General features: G+C 41.2%; 1 protein-coding gene across 1 annotated transcript in view; it reads left to right on the top strand.

The window, feature by feature from the left end:
- The window catches only part of csmd2 (CUB and Sushi multiple domains 2), a 755,566-nt gene that overhangs the window by 668,162 nt on the left and 72,156 nt on the right, over positions 1-15,248 (top strand). The window contains exons 47-49 of the mRNA XM_060942244.1: positions 1,165-1,353; positions 10,368-10,514; positions 12,025-12,213. Coding sequence (XP_060798227.1) covers positions 1,165-1,353; positions 10,368-10,514; positions 12,025-12,213 — 525 coding nt within the window. The remainder of the gene's footprint in view (positions 1-1,164; positions 1,354-10,367; positions 10,515-12,024; positions 12,214-15,248) is intronic.

Raw genomic sequence — 15,248 nt, 5'->3', positions numbered from 1 at the left:
AAACCCACACGGACACGGGGAGAACATGCAAACTCCACACAGAAAGGCCCTTGTTGGCCACGGGGCTTGAACCCGCACCTTCTTGCTGTGAGGCGAGAGCGCTAACCACTACACCACCGTAGTGGTGGTACACTACACCGTTGTTGTTTTAATCTGTTTATATGGTGCGTTTACTATGTAAGCCCATGTGTAAGTTGTTACTCTTGAAACAACAATATTAGAATGAGTTTATTCATATAATCCTCGCAGCAGGAAGTTCTGTCAGATCTGTGCTGTAACAGAAAATTACAGTAATCAACAATTTCTGACCGATTAGAATTGAGAATTCAGCAGTGCTGTGACACAAGATGCCTCTCATCACAGGCCAAAGAAATTCAGACGAAAGTCACAGACTGACCTCCACATATGACATGTCAGTCCCACTCCCTGATAAATGACAATCCTATTCTGGAAATATAGAGGAAAGCGTACACCTTTATAACTAAACAGGCTAATGGATAAACAAAGCATTAATTCTCCAGATAGAAAGGATACTTATTATACAGACGGAGCAGTATTTTTTTCACAGCTCCTGCAACACATCCATGTGCCCAATTTCCAAAAGGACTTGAGTTCAGCAACCTGCGAAAGTCCATTTCCAAATTAAATGAACTGAGGCGTCTAACACACACACACACACACACACACACACACACACACACACACACACACACACACACACACTAATGTGAACAGAGCCTGACATGAATTTGTCAAATGTTTTATTTATTTATTTGTTTTAAACTTTTTTTTGCACCAGGAGTCCTGCTTTTAGAGCTCGGGAGTTAGTGGTGGTGGAATTTGAACTGTTCTGACCCGAAGTTGCACAGAGGCTTGGCTGCTGGCTTTCTCATATAACATTTAGAAATAACAAATTGCGCATTGATCTCAACAGTAGGTCATCATTCAGCATTGATCCTTTTATGAATCTGCACCTCATGCTTTCAGACCCTTTAAATAAAAGCTTTTCTATTGCTATTTAAAAACCTGATGGTCTAATCTAATCTCAGTAGCCTAGACATCACTGTTGATCTTCCTCTGTGATTCTGTTTCCTTTGCATTACTATAGATATTCATGTGTGTATAAGTAACCTCTCTCTCTCTCTCTCTCTCTCTCTCTCTCAGTGATGTGTCCAATGAATGAGGTACTGACAGCCTCTACTGGAGTGATTCTGAGTCAGTCCCCAGGCAACGGCTTCCCCCACTTTGAGTCCTGCTCCTGGGTAGTGAAGGTGGAGCCAGGCTACAATATCTCCTTCACTATTGAACACTTCCAGACCAGCAGACAGTTTGATGAGCTTGAAATCTTTGATGGTGAGTGTTTTAAGTGGATTTCAATACCAACAGATCATCTCCTCCTCCTCCTACTTCTTTCACCAAAAGTCATGGTTTTAAATTTAGGAGTAAACAAACATCATGTGAAGAATAACACATGACGGGTTGTGCTGTTACAGGAAAATAATCCATGTTGAGGTGGTGTGATATGAAGAGGATAAAAGCACTATATTCCTCCAGCATGTGCTGAAATGCGCTATTCCTCTGATACCACAAGCGATTTGCCAAATATTACAACTTTTAATTTATTACCAAACAACACGTAGTACTTTTTTAGCAATTTAAAACTACATTTAATTTTATGGAACATCTGTAAGGCAGTATTACTTCTGCTATCACTTACAGTTGCAGACAGAAGTTTACATTCACGCATCATGTCCATGATTGGCATGGACATGATGACATGATGAGGCTTTCAGTAACTTCTTTGAACTGTTCTTTTTCTTGGATATAATTCTGACCCTGTACTGATTTCAGAAAGCCAGAAATAAAATAAAACTTTCACCAAATTCTTGTTTATTTTTTTCTAGTAATATGTATGTTGTATAATGATTCTTCCCCAGAAAAAGACCAGTTCAAAGAAATCATTGAAAGCCCAATATTTCCAGAACACCCATGACCGTGATGAACGTATGTAAACTTCTGACCTCAACTGTAACTTGTGAATGAATGACTTCACCAGTTATTCATCAGTGTCTGATTTTCTCTGTTGAAGTTAATGAGACACAACGCAAAATAAAATGAAGCTTGTCATGTGTACAAGAAACCAGAAAGCACAAAATCCTCTGTCCTGAAAACTTTCCTGCCGTGCCATGGCAGAAACGGACAGTTACAAAAGGACTCTGTCCATAAATATTAAATAATCCGCTCCTTCCAAAAATCATCAATCATATCAATTTGTGCAGGTTTTCAATAATTACAGGTCGTCGTGTGCCTGTGATGCAAAAGAGACAGGTAGGACAGAGGCATGCTTTTTCACACGGTCACACAATGACCTCCAAACTTGAAAAGGCAATGGAAATTGCTTTAGTCTGTAAGAATGGCACAAGAGCAGCGAGTGGGTCATGGCCCACACTGTGGATCAAAATGCTCCCATTTAGGGTGAGATTAGAAAGTGGATTAGAGAGGCAACAGGTCAGTGCACATACACAGAGGGTCGGCACATTGTGAATGCCATTAACGCAAGAAAAGATGACTGTTTAGTGGCGACACGGAGTGTACTGCTGTTTGTACGTTTAAATACAGTGCCTGAAGAAGATCCCCATGTGGGATAGAAAATTTGCTATCGGAAACCGGCTTTTTGTTAGTTTATATATCCATCCATCCATCCATCCATCCATCCATTATCTGTAGCCGCTTATCCTGTCCTACAGGGTCACAGGCAGGCTGGAGCCTATCCCAGCTAATTAGGGGCAAGAGGCGGGGTACACCCTGGACAAGTCGCCAGGTCATCACAGGGCTAACACATATAGACACAGACAACCATTCACACTCACATTCCCTATGCTCAATTTAGAGTCACCAGTTAACCTAACCTGCATGTCTTTGGACTGTGGGGGAAACCGGAGCACCCGGAGGAAACCCACACGGACATGGGGAGAACATGCAAACTCCACACGGAAAGGCCCTCGCCGGCCACGGGGCTCGAACCCCGACCTATGGAGTCGGATATGCACAGATAACCGATGAGTTGCAGCACACCCCATCGACTATAAGCCACATACAACAAGACTGAGTGGAATAACAGTTTTATTCTGTCGACATTCACTGGATTTTGATAAACAAAGCATTTTTATTTTTTGCAAATTCAATAAATAAGAACTTTATACAAAACATCTGATAAAATCATTTCCACTGAGAATGTAAACAAACCAGCGAAATGACAGTAGCAATTTGTGAAAAATGCTATAATAATAATTCTTGAAAAAAAAATGTTCTTCTTACTATCAAATAGTTTATTCCATATTCTGTTGCTGTTTTTGTATCTTTTGGGGTTTTGTTTTTGAGTAGAGTTTTTTTGTCATCCTCGGATGGTTCGGCAACACGCTCCGCCATTTTGTGTTGTTCTTTTTTTGGAGGTTGGCAAACCAACTTAAAGGTGCATTACTGCCACCAACTGGGCTGGAGTGTGGAACAGGAGATATGGGGGCGGGTGGACTATATTCTTTTATTTAGCTATTTCTGTTTCTTTTAAATACTTGATAACAAAGTGCGTGGCACGGTGTTGTAATGGTCAGCGCTGTCGCCTCACAGCAAGAAGGTCCTGGGTTCAAGCCCAATGGCTAATGAGGCCCTTTCTGTGTGGAGTTTGCATGTTCTCCCCGTGTCTGCGTGGGTTTCCTCCGGGTGCTCCGGTTTCTCCCACAGTCCAAAGACATGCAGGTTAGGTTAACTCTAAATTGGTGACTCTAAATTGACTGTAGGTGTGAATCTGAGGGTGAATGGTTGTCTGTGTCTATGTGTCAGCCCTGTGATGATCTGGTGACTTGTCCAGGGTGTACCCCACCTCTCGCCCATAGTCAGCTGGGATAGGCTCCAGCTTGCCTGCGGACCTGTACAGGATAAGCAGCTACAGATAATGGATGGATGGATAACATAGTGATGTATCTGACTTGATGTACAACCCCGATTCCAAAAAAGTTGGGACAAAGTACAAATTGTAAATAAAAACGGAATGCAAAAATTTACAAATCTCAAAAACTGATATTGTATTCATAATAGAACATAGACAACATATCAAATGTCAAAAGTGAGACATTTTGAAATTTCATGCCAAATATTGGCTCATTTGAAATTTCATGACAGCAACACATCTCAAAAAAGTTGGGACGGGGCAATAAGAGGCTGGAAAAGTTAAAGGTACAAAAAAGGAACAGCTGGAGGACCAAATTGCAACTCATTAGGTCAATTGGCAATAGGTCATTAACATGACTGGGTATAAAAAGAGCATCTTGGAGTGGCAGCGGCTCTCAGAAGTAAAGATGGGAAGAGGATCACCAATCCCCCTAATTCTGCGCCGACAAATAGTGGAGCAATATCAGAAAGGAGTTCGACAGTCTAAAATTGCAAAGAGTTTGAACATATCATCATCTACAGTGCATAATATCATCGAAAGATTCAGAGAATCTGGAAGAATCTCTGTGTGTAAGGGTCAAGGCCGGAAAACCATACTGGGTGCCCGTGATCTTCGGGCCCTTAGACGGCACTGCATCACATACAGGCATGCTTCTGTATTGGAAATCACAAAATGGGCTCAGGAATATTTCCAGAGAACATTATCTGTGAACACAATTCACCGTGCCATCCGCCGTTGCCAGCTAAAACTCTATAGTTCAAAGAAGAAGCCGTATCTAAACATGATCCAGAAGCGCAGACGTCTTCTCTGGGCCAAGGCTCATTTAAAATGGACTGTGGCAAAGTGGAAAACTGTTCTGTGGTCAGACGAATCAAAATTTGAAGTTCTTTATGGAAATCAGGGACGCCGTGTCATTCGGACTAAAGAGGAGAAGGACGACCCAAGTTGTTATCAGTGCTCAGTTCAGAAGCCCGCATCTCTGATGGTATGGGGTTGCATTAGTGCGTGTGGCATGGGCAGCTTACACATCTGGAATGACACCATCAATGCTGAAAGGTATATCCAGGCTCTAGAGCAACATATGCTCCCATCCAGACGACGTCTCTTTCAGGGAAGACCTTTCATTTTCCAACATGACAATGCCAAACCACATATTGCATCAATTACAGCATCATGGCTGCGTAGAAGAAGGGTCTGGGTACTGAACTGGCCAGCCTGCAGTCCAGATCTTTCACCCATAGAAAACATTTGGCGCATCATAAAACGGAAGATATGACAAAAAAGACCTAAGACAGTTGAGCAACTAGAATCCTACATTAGACAAGAATGGGTTAACATTCCTATCCCTAAACTTGAGCAACTTGTCTCCTCAGTCCCCAGACGTTTACAGACTGTTGTAAAGAGAAAAGGGGATGTCTCACAGTGGTAAACATGGCCTTGTCCCAACTTTTTTGAGATGTGTTGTTGTCATGAAATTTAAAATCACCTAATTTTTCTCTTTAAATGATACATTTTCTCAGTTTAAACATTTGACATGTCATCTATGTTCTATTCTGAATAAATTATGGAATTTTGAAACTTCCACATCATTGCATTCCGTTTTTATTTACAATTTGTACTTTGTCCCAACTTTTTTGGAATCGGGGTTGTACTCCACCATTTTGTTTTTCTCTACTTATGGTATATGAGCTGATATCCTAGCAGTAGAGTAGCCAATCAGAGCGCTCAATTGCTCATATCAAAGCATACACTGCACCTGTTTACAGATTACAACTACAGCAGTTACCTGGTACAAATTGAATAACCATCAGATTGAATGAGCTATGACTGAAATGCTCTTTGCATCAAATAGCTGTTAAGTGAAGGAGTTTACGCTGCTGTCTGTTTTACATTCATTTCACAGGTGTATTTGCATTCATGCCACATTGTGTGTGTGTGTGTGTGTGTGCTGTTTAAAACCTGACTGAGAATGAATGATCTATGAGCTGCATTTCATACAGTAGTGAATGTGAAGAAAGGGTAAAGGTAGTGTGTTAAGTAAAGTTCGGTGAATGGTTGTGTCTGAACAGGAACACACTCTATTTTAATGGCTGACAAAGCCTCTTGGCTGCTGTGTGTGTTTGCTTTGCATTTGGGCACAGTGTGGGCTGCACCTTAGGGGAGCTGGTGTGCTTACCAGTGATTACAGCATTGTATATTACGCTGAGCTGAGGAGTTCGAGACTTTCATTATGTAGTGCCAAATATAACCTGCCAGAGAGGTCTAGAGCCAGAAACTCTAAACTCTGCACACACAAAGCTAGTGGAAAATCCAGGGATGTAGAGATAACTGTGGATTACGGACTTCTGTTGATCTGAAAGTGCCCCTGCAGAAAGTGTAATAAAGTTTCCATGATGCTAGCTCTCTAGGAGTGTGTGTATGTATGTGTAAATATATAATACACACACACACACACACACACACACACACATACATATATATATATATATATATATATATATATATATATATATATATATGGGCGGCACGGTGGTGTAGTGGTTAGCGCTGTCGCCTCACAGCAAGAAGGTCCTGGGTTCGAGCCCCGGGGCCGGCGAGGGCCTTTCTGTGCGGAGTTTGCATGTTCTCCCCGTGTCCGCGTGGGTTTCCTCCGGGTGCTCCGGTTTCCCCCACAGTCCAAAGACATGCAGGTTAGGTTAACTGGTGACTCTAAATTGAGCGTAGGTGTGAATGTGAGTGTGAATGGTTGTCTGTGTCTATGTGTCAGCCCTGTGATGACCTGGCGACTTGTCCAGGGTGTACCCCGCCTTTCGCCCGTAGTCAGCTGGGATAGGCTCCAGCTTGCCTGCGACCCTGTAGAACAGGATAAAGCGGCTACAGATAATGAGATGAGATGAGATATATATATATATATATATATATAATCTCATTATCTGTAGCCGCTTTATCCTGTTCTACAGGGTCGCAGGCAAGCTGGAGCCTATCCCAGCTGACTACGGGTGAAAGGCGGAGTACACCCTGGACAAGTCGCCAGGTCATCACAGGGCTGACACATAGACACAGACAACCATTCACACTCACATTCACACCTACGGTCAATTTAGAGTCACCAGTTAACCTAACCTGCATGTCTTTGGACTGGGGGGGAAACCGGAGCACCCGGAGGAGTGCTCCCGGAGGAGGACACGGGGAGAACATGCAAACTCCACACAGAAAGGCCCTCGCCGGCCATGGGACTCGAACCCGGACCTTCTTGCTGTGAGGCGACAGCGCTAACCACTACACCACCGTGCCACCCTTATTACATTTGTGTAAAATGTTATTTAAAATGTAGACCTGTATGTAGTAGAAATCTTGTGGTTGGATATAGCAAATGACCAGTGTGCATAATCCACAAAAATGCTCATTTTCTGATTAGCTGACAGGTGTGTATTAATACATCAGGACCCCGCTGAAGTAGATCCAGTTTTAATCACAGTTCTAAATCACTGCTTTTGATAATATTTTTACAATCGAATGAAACACATGAATTCATGGTTTCGACTTCAAAATGTGAACATGCACTCTCTTGCCATTCAAGTGGTTATCGTCATGAAAACACTGTTGCTAAGCAACAGAAAATTATCAGCACTGACTGTGAAATATCTTATGATTGAGGCTAGTGATTTAGCCAGTTAAGTTAATGTGTAAAACGTAAGGCAGAATAACGGCAGAAATATGAGAAAATTATTGGGAATTTCTCTCAGATGTATTGATAAATGACTAGGAAAAGGCTCTATCTGACTAAAATTATGCTGTAATTACACTTCATTCACTTCCATGGTGCCACCATATTGAGACACATCAACAAGTTGATCCCAGAAAATTTTGACTTTTAAAGTGGTGAATACCACGAGAGCGGGCTGTTCATCTGGAATATTCCTATAAACACAAAGAAAAGATCAACGTTTGAACTCAACATGCTGAAATATCATCCATCCATCCATAACTGCTTATCCTGTACAGGGTCACGGACAAGCTGGAGCCTATCCCAGCTGACTATGGGTGAGAGGCGGGGTACACCCTGGACAAGTCACCAATCAAAGGGCTGACACAAAGAGACAAACAACCATTCACACCTACGGTCAATTTAGAGCCACCAATTAGCCTAACCTGCATGTCTTTGGACTGTGGGGGAAACCGGAGCACCCGGAGGAAACCCACACAGACACGGGGAGAACATGCAAACTCCACACAGAAAGGCCCCCGTCGGCTACTGGGCTCAAACCCAGAACCTTCTTGCTGTGAGGCGACAGCGCTAACCACTACACCACCATGCCATCTGAAATATAATCATGAATACAAATATTAATTTATAACAGTTTAGGTGAGGTTGTATTTATGGTAAGCTATCACCATCATGATTCCAAAACAAATAAGTAAAACACAAATCAAGCTTTTAATTGGTGTTAAGTGGTCATGGTATAAGCAAATTTCAGTGGTGAACTGTTAGATTTGGGACTTTAGCTCAGCCAAAACTTAGCCAGACACACTAAATAAGCAGCAGGGCAAAGGATTTTGCAAGGGATTATTGGCAGGATGCCAGGTTGCTCCGTTGTGTGTAGTTGTTGATGTTGATTTTAAAAGTGACTAAGTAAATTACATTGCGAATTGAATACTTAAGTATGAGTGAAAAATACTGTGGCGAGTGTGTGTAGAAGAAGAGTCTGGAGACAGAAATCTTAGTTTCTTGGTTGTTAGCCTGTGCTACTTGCTCTCGATAGCACTAGCTGGACTGCTTTATTAGCATTTGCTAACACTACTGATGAATGCTACACCAGCTGGAAGGTGACTTCAGTGTTGTGCTGACAGCGCCAACTCGCAGTTAGGCTCACGTTGGCCTTCAAGAAGGCTGAGGGCAGTAAATTTTTGGTCCACTATAAATCAAAATTTGATTGGTTAATTCATCTGTCATTTCTTACATAAACATACACTGCCATGGCCTTCTGTCCCAGCAACGAACTCCCAACCAATAAGTGAGCCGGCTCTAAACTCTTCTCAGCCTGAAGACAACAAACAAAAAAAAATCATTGGATAACTCTATTTTAATGTTTACAGGACAGTAACCCTTTCATTTCTGAAGCAAATTTGATAGAAAATGAGGCCAACTTAAAATTAGAAGAGACTAAATATCATGAAATTATCAAAGAAATTAAAGAATGAAAGAAATTAAATATAACATTTATAATGCTGATATGTTTGGGCCTTCTCTGAAGGACTAGAAGACCCTGACGGTTCCCCTCTGGCAAATTTATACCACAGTGTTGTCTAATTCTCAAGTCTGTATATGTTATTTAACGAACAAAAATATAAGCATTGATACGGTTACGATTTCTGTAAGTAGACATGTCTATAATATTTATAGAAGGACTCTCCAGTGTCCGAGCTTTGTAACAGTCAGTGGGTTTTCAGAACAGAAGACTTTGGCTTTCTGTTTCCTTGGTAACAAGACAAACTATATTTTTACTGTTTTTCTAGTGTTTTTTTTTTCCTTCAGGAAAGACAAAGCCATTGCTATAACATAATAGGAACTAACTTGTAAACTAACTTGCATAAATATAAGTGGATAAAATGTATGGCACATTATTCCTGCTGTTGTAATTAATGTAAAATATAATTGTTGTGCTGTAAAATGATAAATAGGAATAAAACACTTTGGAAATTGCTGTTATAATTTCCTATAACAGCACACAGCATCATGTTTTATTCTTTACTACACATGTGCTGATGTGTTCTGTCTATTGATCGATCAGTCGATCAATCGATCGATGGATCGATCGATGGTGGAAACACCAGTCTGCGTTGTGTTGTGGGCATCTCATTAGGCATGAGCTCTTACATAAAGTCAAGAATAAATTTGCTGTTCTCAGAATTATGTTGTGCAAATTGCTGAAAACCGGGGCGGCACGGTGGTGTAGTGGTTAGCGCTGTCGCCTCACAGCAAGAAGGTCCTGGGTTCGAGCCCCGGGGCAGGCGAGGGCCCTTCTGTGTGGAGTTTGCATGTTCTCCCCGTGTCCGCGTGGGTTTCCTCCGGGTGCTCCGGTTTCCCCCACAGTCCAAAGACATGCAGGTTGGGTTAACTGGTGACTCTAAATTGACCGTAGGTGTGAATGTGAGTGTGAATGGTTGTCTGTGTCTGTGTGTCGGCCCTGTGATGACCTGGCGACTTGTCCAGGGTGTACCCCGCCTTTCGCCCGTGGTCAGCTGGGATGGGCTCCAGCTTGCCTGCGACCCTGTAGAAGGATAAAGCGGCTAGAGATAATGAGATGAGATGAAATTGCTGAAAACCAAGAGGAAGAAATTATAAAGGTTTACCATTAAGTCAGAAGTGCAGCTTTCTTGTGTTGTAATCAAATCCTTTTTTTTCCCCCATTTTAAGGTCCATCCAGACAGAGTCCTCTTCTCATTACTCTAAGTGGGAATTACTCATCCCCACTGAGCATCACCAGCTCTTCCAATAAAGTCTACCTGCACTGGTCGTTTGATCACACCTCCAGCCACAAGGGCTTTCGAATCCGCTACTCAGGTGAGCTACTGATGGCGATGGTACTCATTACTAACGTACATATCCATTTCTAATCTAAAAACTAGAGATTGGTACTGGTGACACCTGCTGAATTGTGTATGATGTATTGTTGTGTAAATATTTAAAACATTTCCGTATGCTCCTTATCATCAGAAGGCTGATGATTATCCATTTCAGAAGGATGACTAATCATCTGCTGCTCTCACACAGTGGGACCAGTTCTCTCCTGCTGACAGCATCTTTAGTTTTCTGCTCTCTTTTCATGCTTGATGGAGTTCTGATAGCCAGATCAGTGACAGGCTGAGTTAGTTGCACCAGCATACAGGTTTGCATGCTCAGTATGGACTGCCCTGCTGAAATACCTTGGGAAGAAAACAGATGGCAAGCCAGATTTGAAACATTCTACTGTTTGCTTTAATAATCCATCTTTTATCTCCGCAGGCTGCCTCTCCATCATCAGTTGTAGCAAATTCTTAAAATCGTTCTGACTCAATGCACTTTTTTCCCCTTTTCTTTCTTTACTTTTCTTTTCTCTTACCTTTACTTCCATTCATTCTTGAGCATTGATAGAGTCCATGTAGTGAGTGACTGACTGATTAGTGTGCTGAGATGTGTTGAGAGAAAAGGTGAAAGTGGAGAGTGGAGACTGATAGATAGCTAGATAGATTTTGCTACCAACAGGGGAAAAAAGGCATGAAGGTGACATTGAGATTTGTTTTCATTTTGATTTTATTGAACGTAAGACCTCGGGCATTAGCGTTTTGCTTCGGTGAAGGAATAAACTATGTCTGGATGTACAGCAAATGGAGATGCTGAAGGCTGGCTTAAGCGTTTACTTCTACTAAACTGTCGGAGCCTGAGAGCCAGAGCCCCTCTCGGCTGCTTTTCTAAGCCCAGCGGCATATAGATTCCAACAATTTTACTACTCCATGGGGAGTTATACTTTCAGTTGTAAAGTATTGTTGTAATTTCACAAATTGACCCCATTTTCAAGATCCTACTCATTTCTGCTAATGGATGAGTGGTTCACTTGAGACCTTCCCATTTTCTGTCTTAACAGGGCAGTTTGTTAGAGAGCCATAGCACTCATAAAACCTGAAGTGAAGATTACTGTTCCATTTCAGTAGCTTTTTTGCCTTTTTCTTTGAGTGAACAAATCTTATCTTACCATCTGTGGGATATCAGAGCTCCTGAATCCCAGAAGTTAGAGATATAGCTCTCTGTTTGGAATTAGCATTTTTATGACAGTGTAACTTGGTAGCAGAGATTAAAAGTAATAGTAAAAGTAATAGGATGACTTTCTCTGCCCACTTCCTGTTTTATGTACTAATATATTTCCTTCCATCCAACATTGCTTCATTTCTTTACTACAGCCATCTGATTTCCAGGTTAAGGAATTTTAAAATCCGAACTAACTGTCTGGTTACTTATCTTAAAAAATATTATTGAGCCAGTGGGTTATGGATGTTTAAAGGGGTAACTTTGGTATATGTATCTGTGTATATTACAGCGGCCTACTGCAGTACCCCTAACCCTCCAGTGAATGGCTCAGTGCACAGTCAGACAGGCACGAAGCTGGGCAGTACATTGCGCTTCAGCTGTGACCAGGGCTTCCGCTTGATTGGCCAGAGCAGTGCCACCTGCACTCGCACCCCACAAGGCATCTACCAATGGAATGCTCCTGTACCCCTCTGCCAAGGTGGGTTAAATCTATTTATCCAGAATAATTTTGTTTTGATACCCAGGTTATGTATTTATTTATTTATATCTATTCTCTGTCTGTCTTAATTCCCTTGATCTTCATTCGGTGTTGAAATATATCCAAAGTGTACTTCTGTTTCTCACATTTCTTTATTATGCTCACCTGTCTGTCTGTGCATGAAGAAGCAATCAAGATATTTCACCTTAGCTTGCCACAGTAGTGATTTAGAATAATAGATTTAGAGCACCCACCTGTATTTCTCTGAGAGAGAGAGTGATGAAAGGCAGGGAAAATGAGGCACGGATAATTCTTCTTTGTCCTGTTTCAACAGTAACTAGGAACAGCAGGTGCTTCAAATCTATATACAGGTGTAATCTCATGTTTGGATTGAACTCATCGCTATCAAACTGCCTCAAACTCCTGCTTGTACTGACGAGATGCTTTATTTTGTGTGTGTGTGTGTGTGTGTGTGTGTGTGCATATGACAAACAAAAACCACAGATACAATTCAGTTCAGCTCAACACAATATAGCTATATTTATTTCATAACTAAATTATGACATCTTATTTTTAAATCAATCAACACTCAACATAAACACAAGACAGCGAATTTGCCAACCATGCCAGTAGGTGGATCGGCTGCTCTAAATTATCTTAGTTGTGTATGTGCTGCCTTGTAATGGACTGCTATCCCATCCAGGATGTATTCTCAGTTAGATAAGCTCCAGATCCAGGATTAAGTGCTTACTGAAGATCAGTTCATTTTAAGTTTATCAATTACTGAATAAGTTGTTGAAATTATGTCTATAGGAGATCAAAAATCTCAAAATTTCTCTCAAAGGAATTAATCTATAGGTTACACTTAAAAGTAGACGGCCTTTCAATTTCATAAAATCAGTGAAATTTAGTTCCCTCTGAAATTTGGTCATTGTGATATATGTTTATTTATGTAATATCTAAACAACAACAACAAAAAAAAAACAGGACATTCTATGTCTGGGAAGTTATTTAATTTGAGGGAATACCCGAGCAAATAATGTGCATAAAATCGCTCTCTTTGTACACTCAAGCAGACAGAGGAAGTCCGTGTGTGCATGTGCATGCTTACCTTCATCGTCTTCTTCATCTTTTGGGTTTTACGGCAGCTGGCATCCACAGTGTTGCATTACTTTTCATCTATAGGTTTACCTTTGACCGTGCACCAGGGCAGGAATTTCACGAGGGCCACGGCCCTCGTGCCCTCTCAATTTGGCCTTGTGCCCTTGGAAAAAAATATCTGCCGTAAGGCCACAGTGGCCTTGATGCCCTGCGATTTTGCGGTTTTGTAGTCTGCCTCGTGACTGCCAATAGGCTTTAACATCACCTGCGTCTATTGAGAAAAAAATACATCTTTTGATGACATTCTGGATTCTTATTGGGCAACTCATCAGTGGTGGATCGGACTCGAGCCTGGCATGAACCGCTCCGACGTGCTATAATGACACCAATCTATCACCAGCCAACCAGGAGACTTAATCAAACGCATCCCCCACCCACTTGTGTTCGCGTCTGAGACGTTGAATTTTCACAGAAGGAGGGAAGAAGTTGACTGAGGTAAGACTGTGTGATAAATTAACGAACGAATAAGAGAGGAATTTCAACATATAGGGCTTAAGTTTGTTACCGTTAAATAAGCATTGCTTGTACAGTAATGTTATGTCGTTACAAAGTTGACCCACTTTTAACATGCCGAGTACCGACTGTAGCCGGTAACAAATGCTAATTAGCTTGCTGTCAAGTTTTCCCTTTGTCGAGCTTTAAGCGTAAGGTCATGGATGTTACTACTGCTTGTTCCTGCCGTAATATGATACGTGATGTGCTGTTGTCTGTTCATAGCCACTTTTTTAATCTATGCAGTTAGCATTGTTTTGTTATTAGTATTGTATGTTTCTTTTTGCTGTTTAACCGAAGTGTAACTGCTGCCATCTTGACGAGATCACCATCGCAAGAGATTTTATCTCACTGTTTTTGGCGTCATTACAACATTAACATTTACTTTTATTCATTTTCATATACATTCTAGTATATGTTCCATTTACAGTCAAACATTTTGATGGACTCCAGGCTCAATTTTGATTAATCAAAAATCTGCGTAGTAGTACAGTCTGAAGATGCTCTTGCACATTCGGTGTCAATTGAACAAAAATTATGGGAGGATATAGGTTTAATAAGTTTTACAATTTTTGAAGTGAGTGATGGATTGATAAGTTTAGATGTGTTCAATATTTTATCATCATCTTCAGACACAAGTGTAGATGTTGTTTCTTTACCTGCTTGATAGTTTCGACTGAGACTCCAATCTTCCTCAGAAGAGTCATTAGTCCTTAAATTAAATTCATTATAGACGTGAACTTAAAATCATTGTTTTATTTTATGGCCTTGGTGCCCTGGCTTTTGGCCTTCATGCCCTCAAAAAATTGACAGCACAAAAGGCCAAGTGGCCTTGCCCCTAAAATGACAAAATTCCAGGCCTGCCGTGCACTGACAGTTACATCATTCTGTTGCTAAATGAACAGCTGATCACACCGAGGTGCTCGCTGACTGCCGATATTTATTAGTTTGGTCCTGCATTTCCTTTCCTTCGCAACATAACATCTTTTCTTCTCGCTTTCCGTTACTGTAGTCGGTCTTTCACGTTTCATTCACACACTCATGTCTTCCATTTTTCTCTCCTGTTTCAAATTTGTATCCCACAATGCCTTGTGCGAATGGGGAAAGCCCACCACGTCATGCATGACGCAGTATCTTGTATTCCGTCATGGCGAAGCAGGAAAAAATAGTGGAGAATTTCAGGCTGTGGCTCCAAATTCATTAATTGTTCTATTAAAAAAAAAACTAATACAATTTCAGTCCACTAAACAAAAATAATTGGGTGTCAGGGAAAAATCTTTTTATGACCTAAACTTGAAAAATCTGAAAGGCAGTCTAGCTTTAAGTTTGCTACAGCTGGATTATTATACGTTTGCTCACTCTTTCACTTTGGTAAATGTATG

This window comes from Neoarius graeffei, chromosome 16, assembly GCF_027579695.1.
Source record: "Neoarius graeffei isolate fNeoGra1 chromosome 16, fNeoGra1.pri, whole genome shotgun sequence".
In the NCBI taxonomy this organism is placed as follows: Eukaryota; Metazoa; Chordata; class Actinopteri; order Siluriformes; family Ariidae; genus Neoarius; species Neoarius graeffei.
The sequence above is the reverse complement of the archived record's forward strand: the minus strand, read 5'-3'. Positions and strand labels throughout refer to the sequence as shown.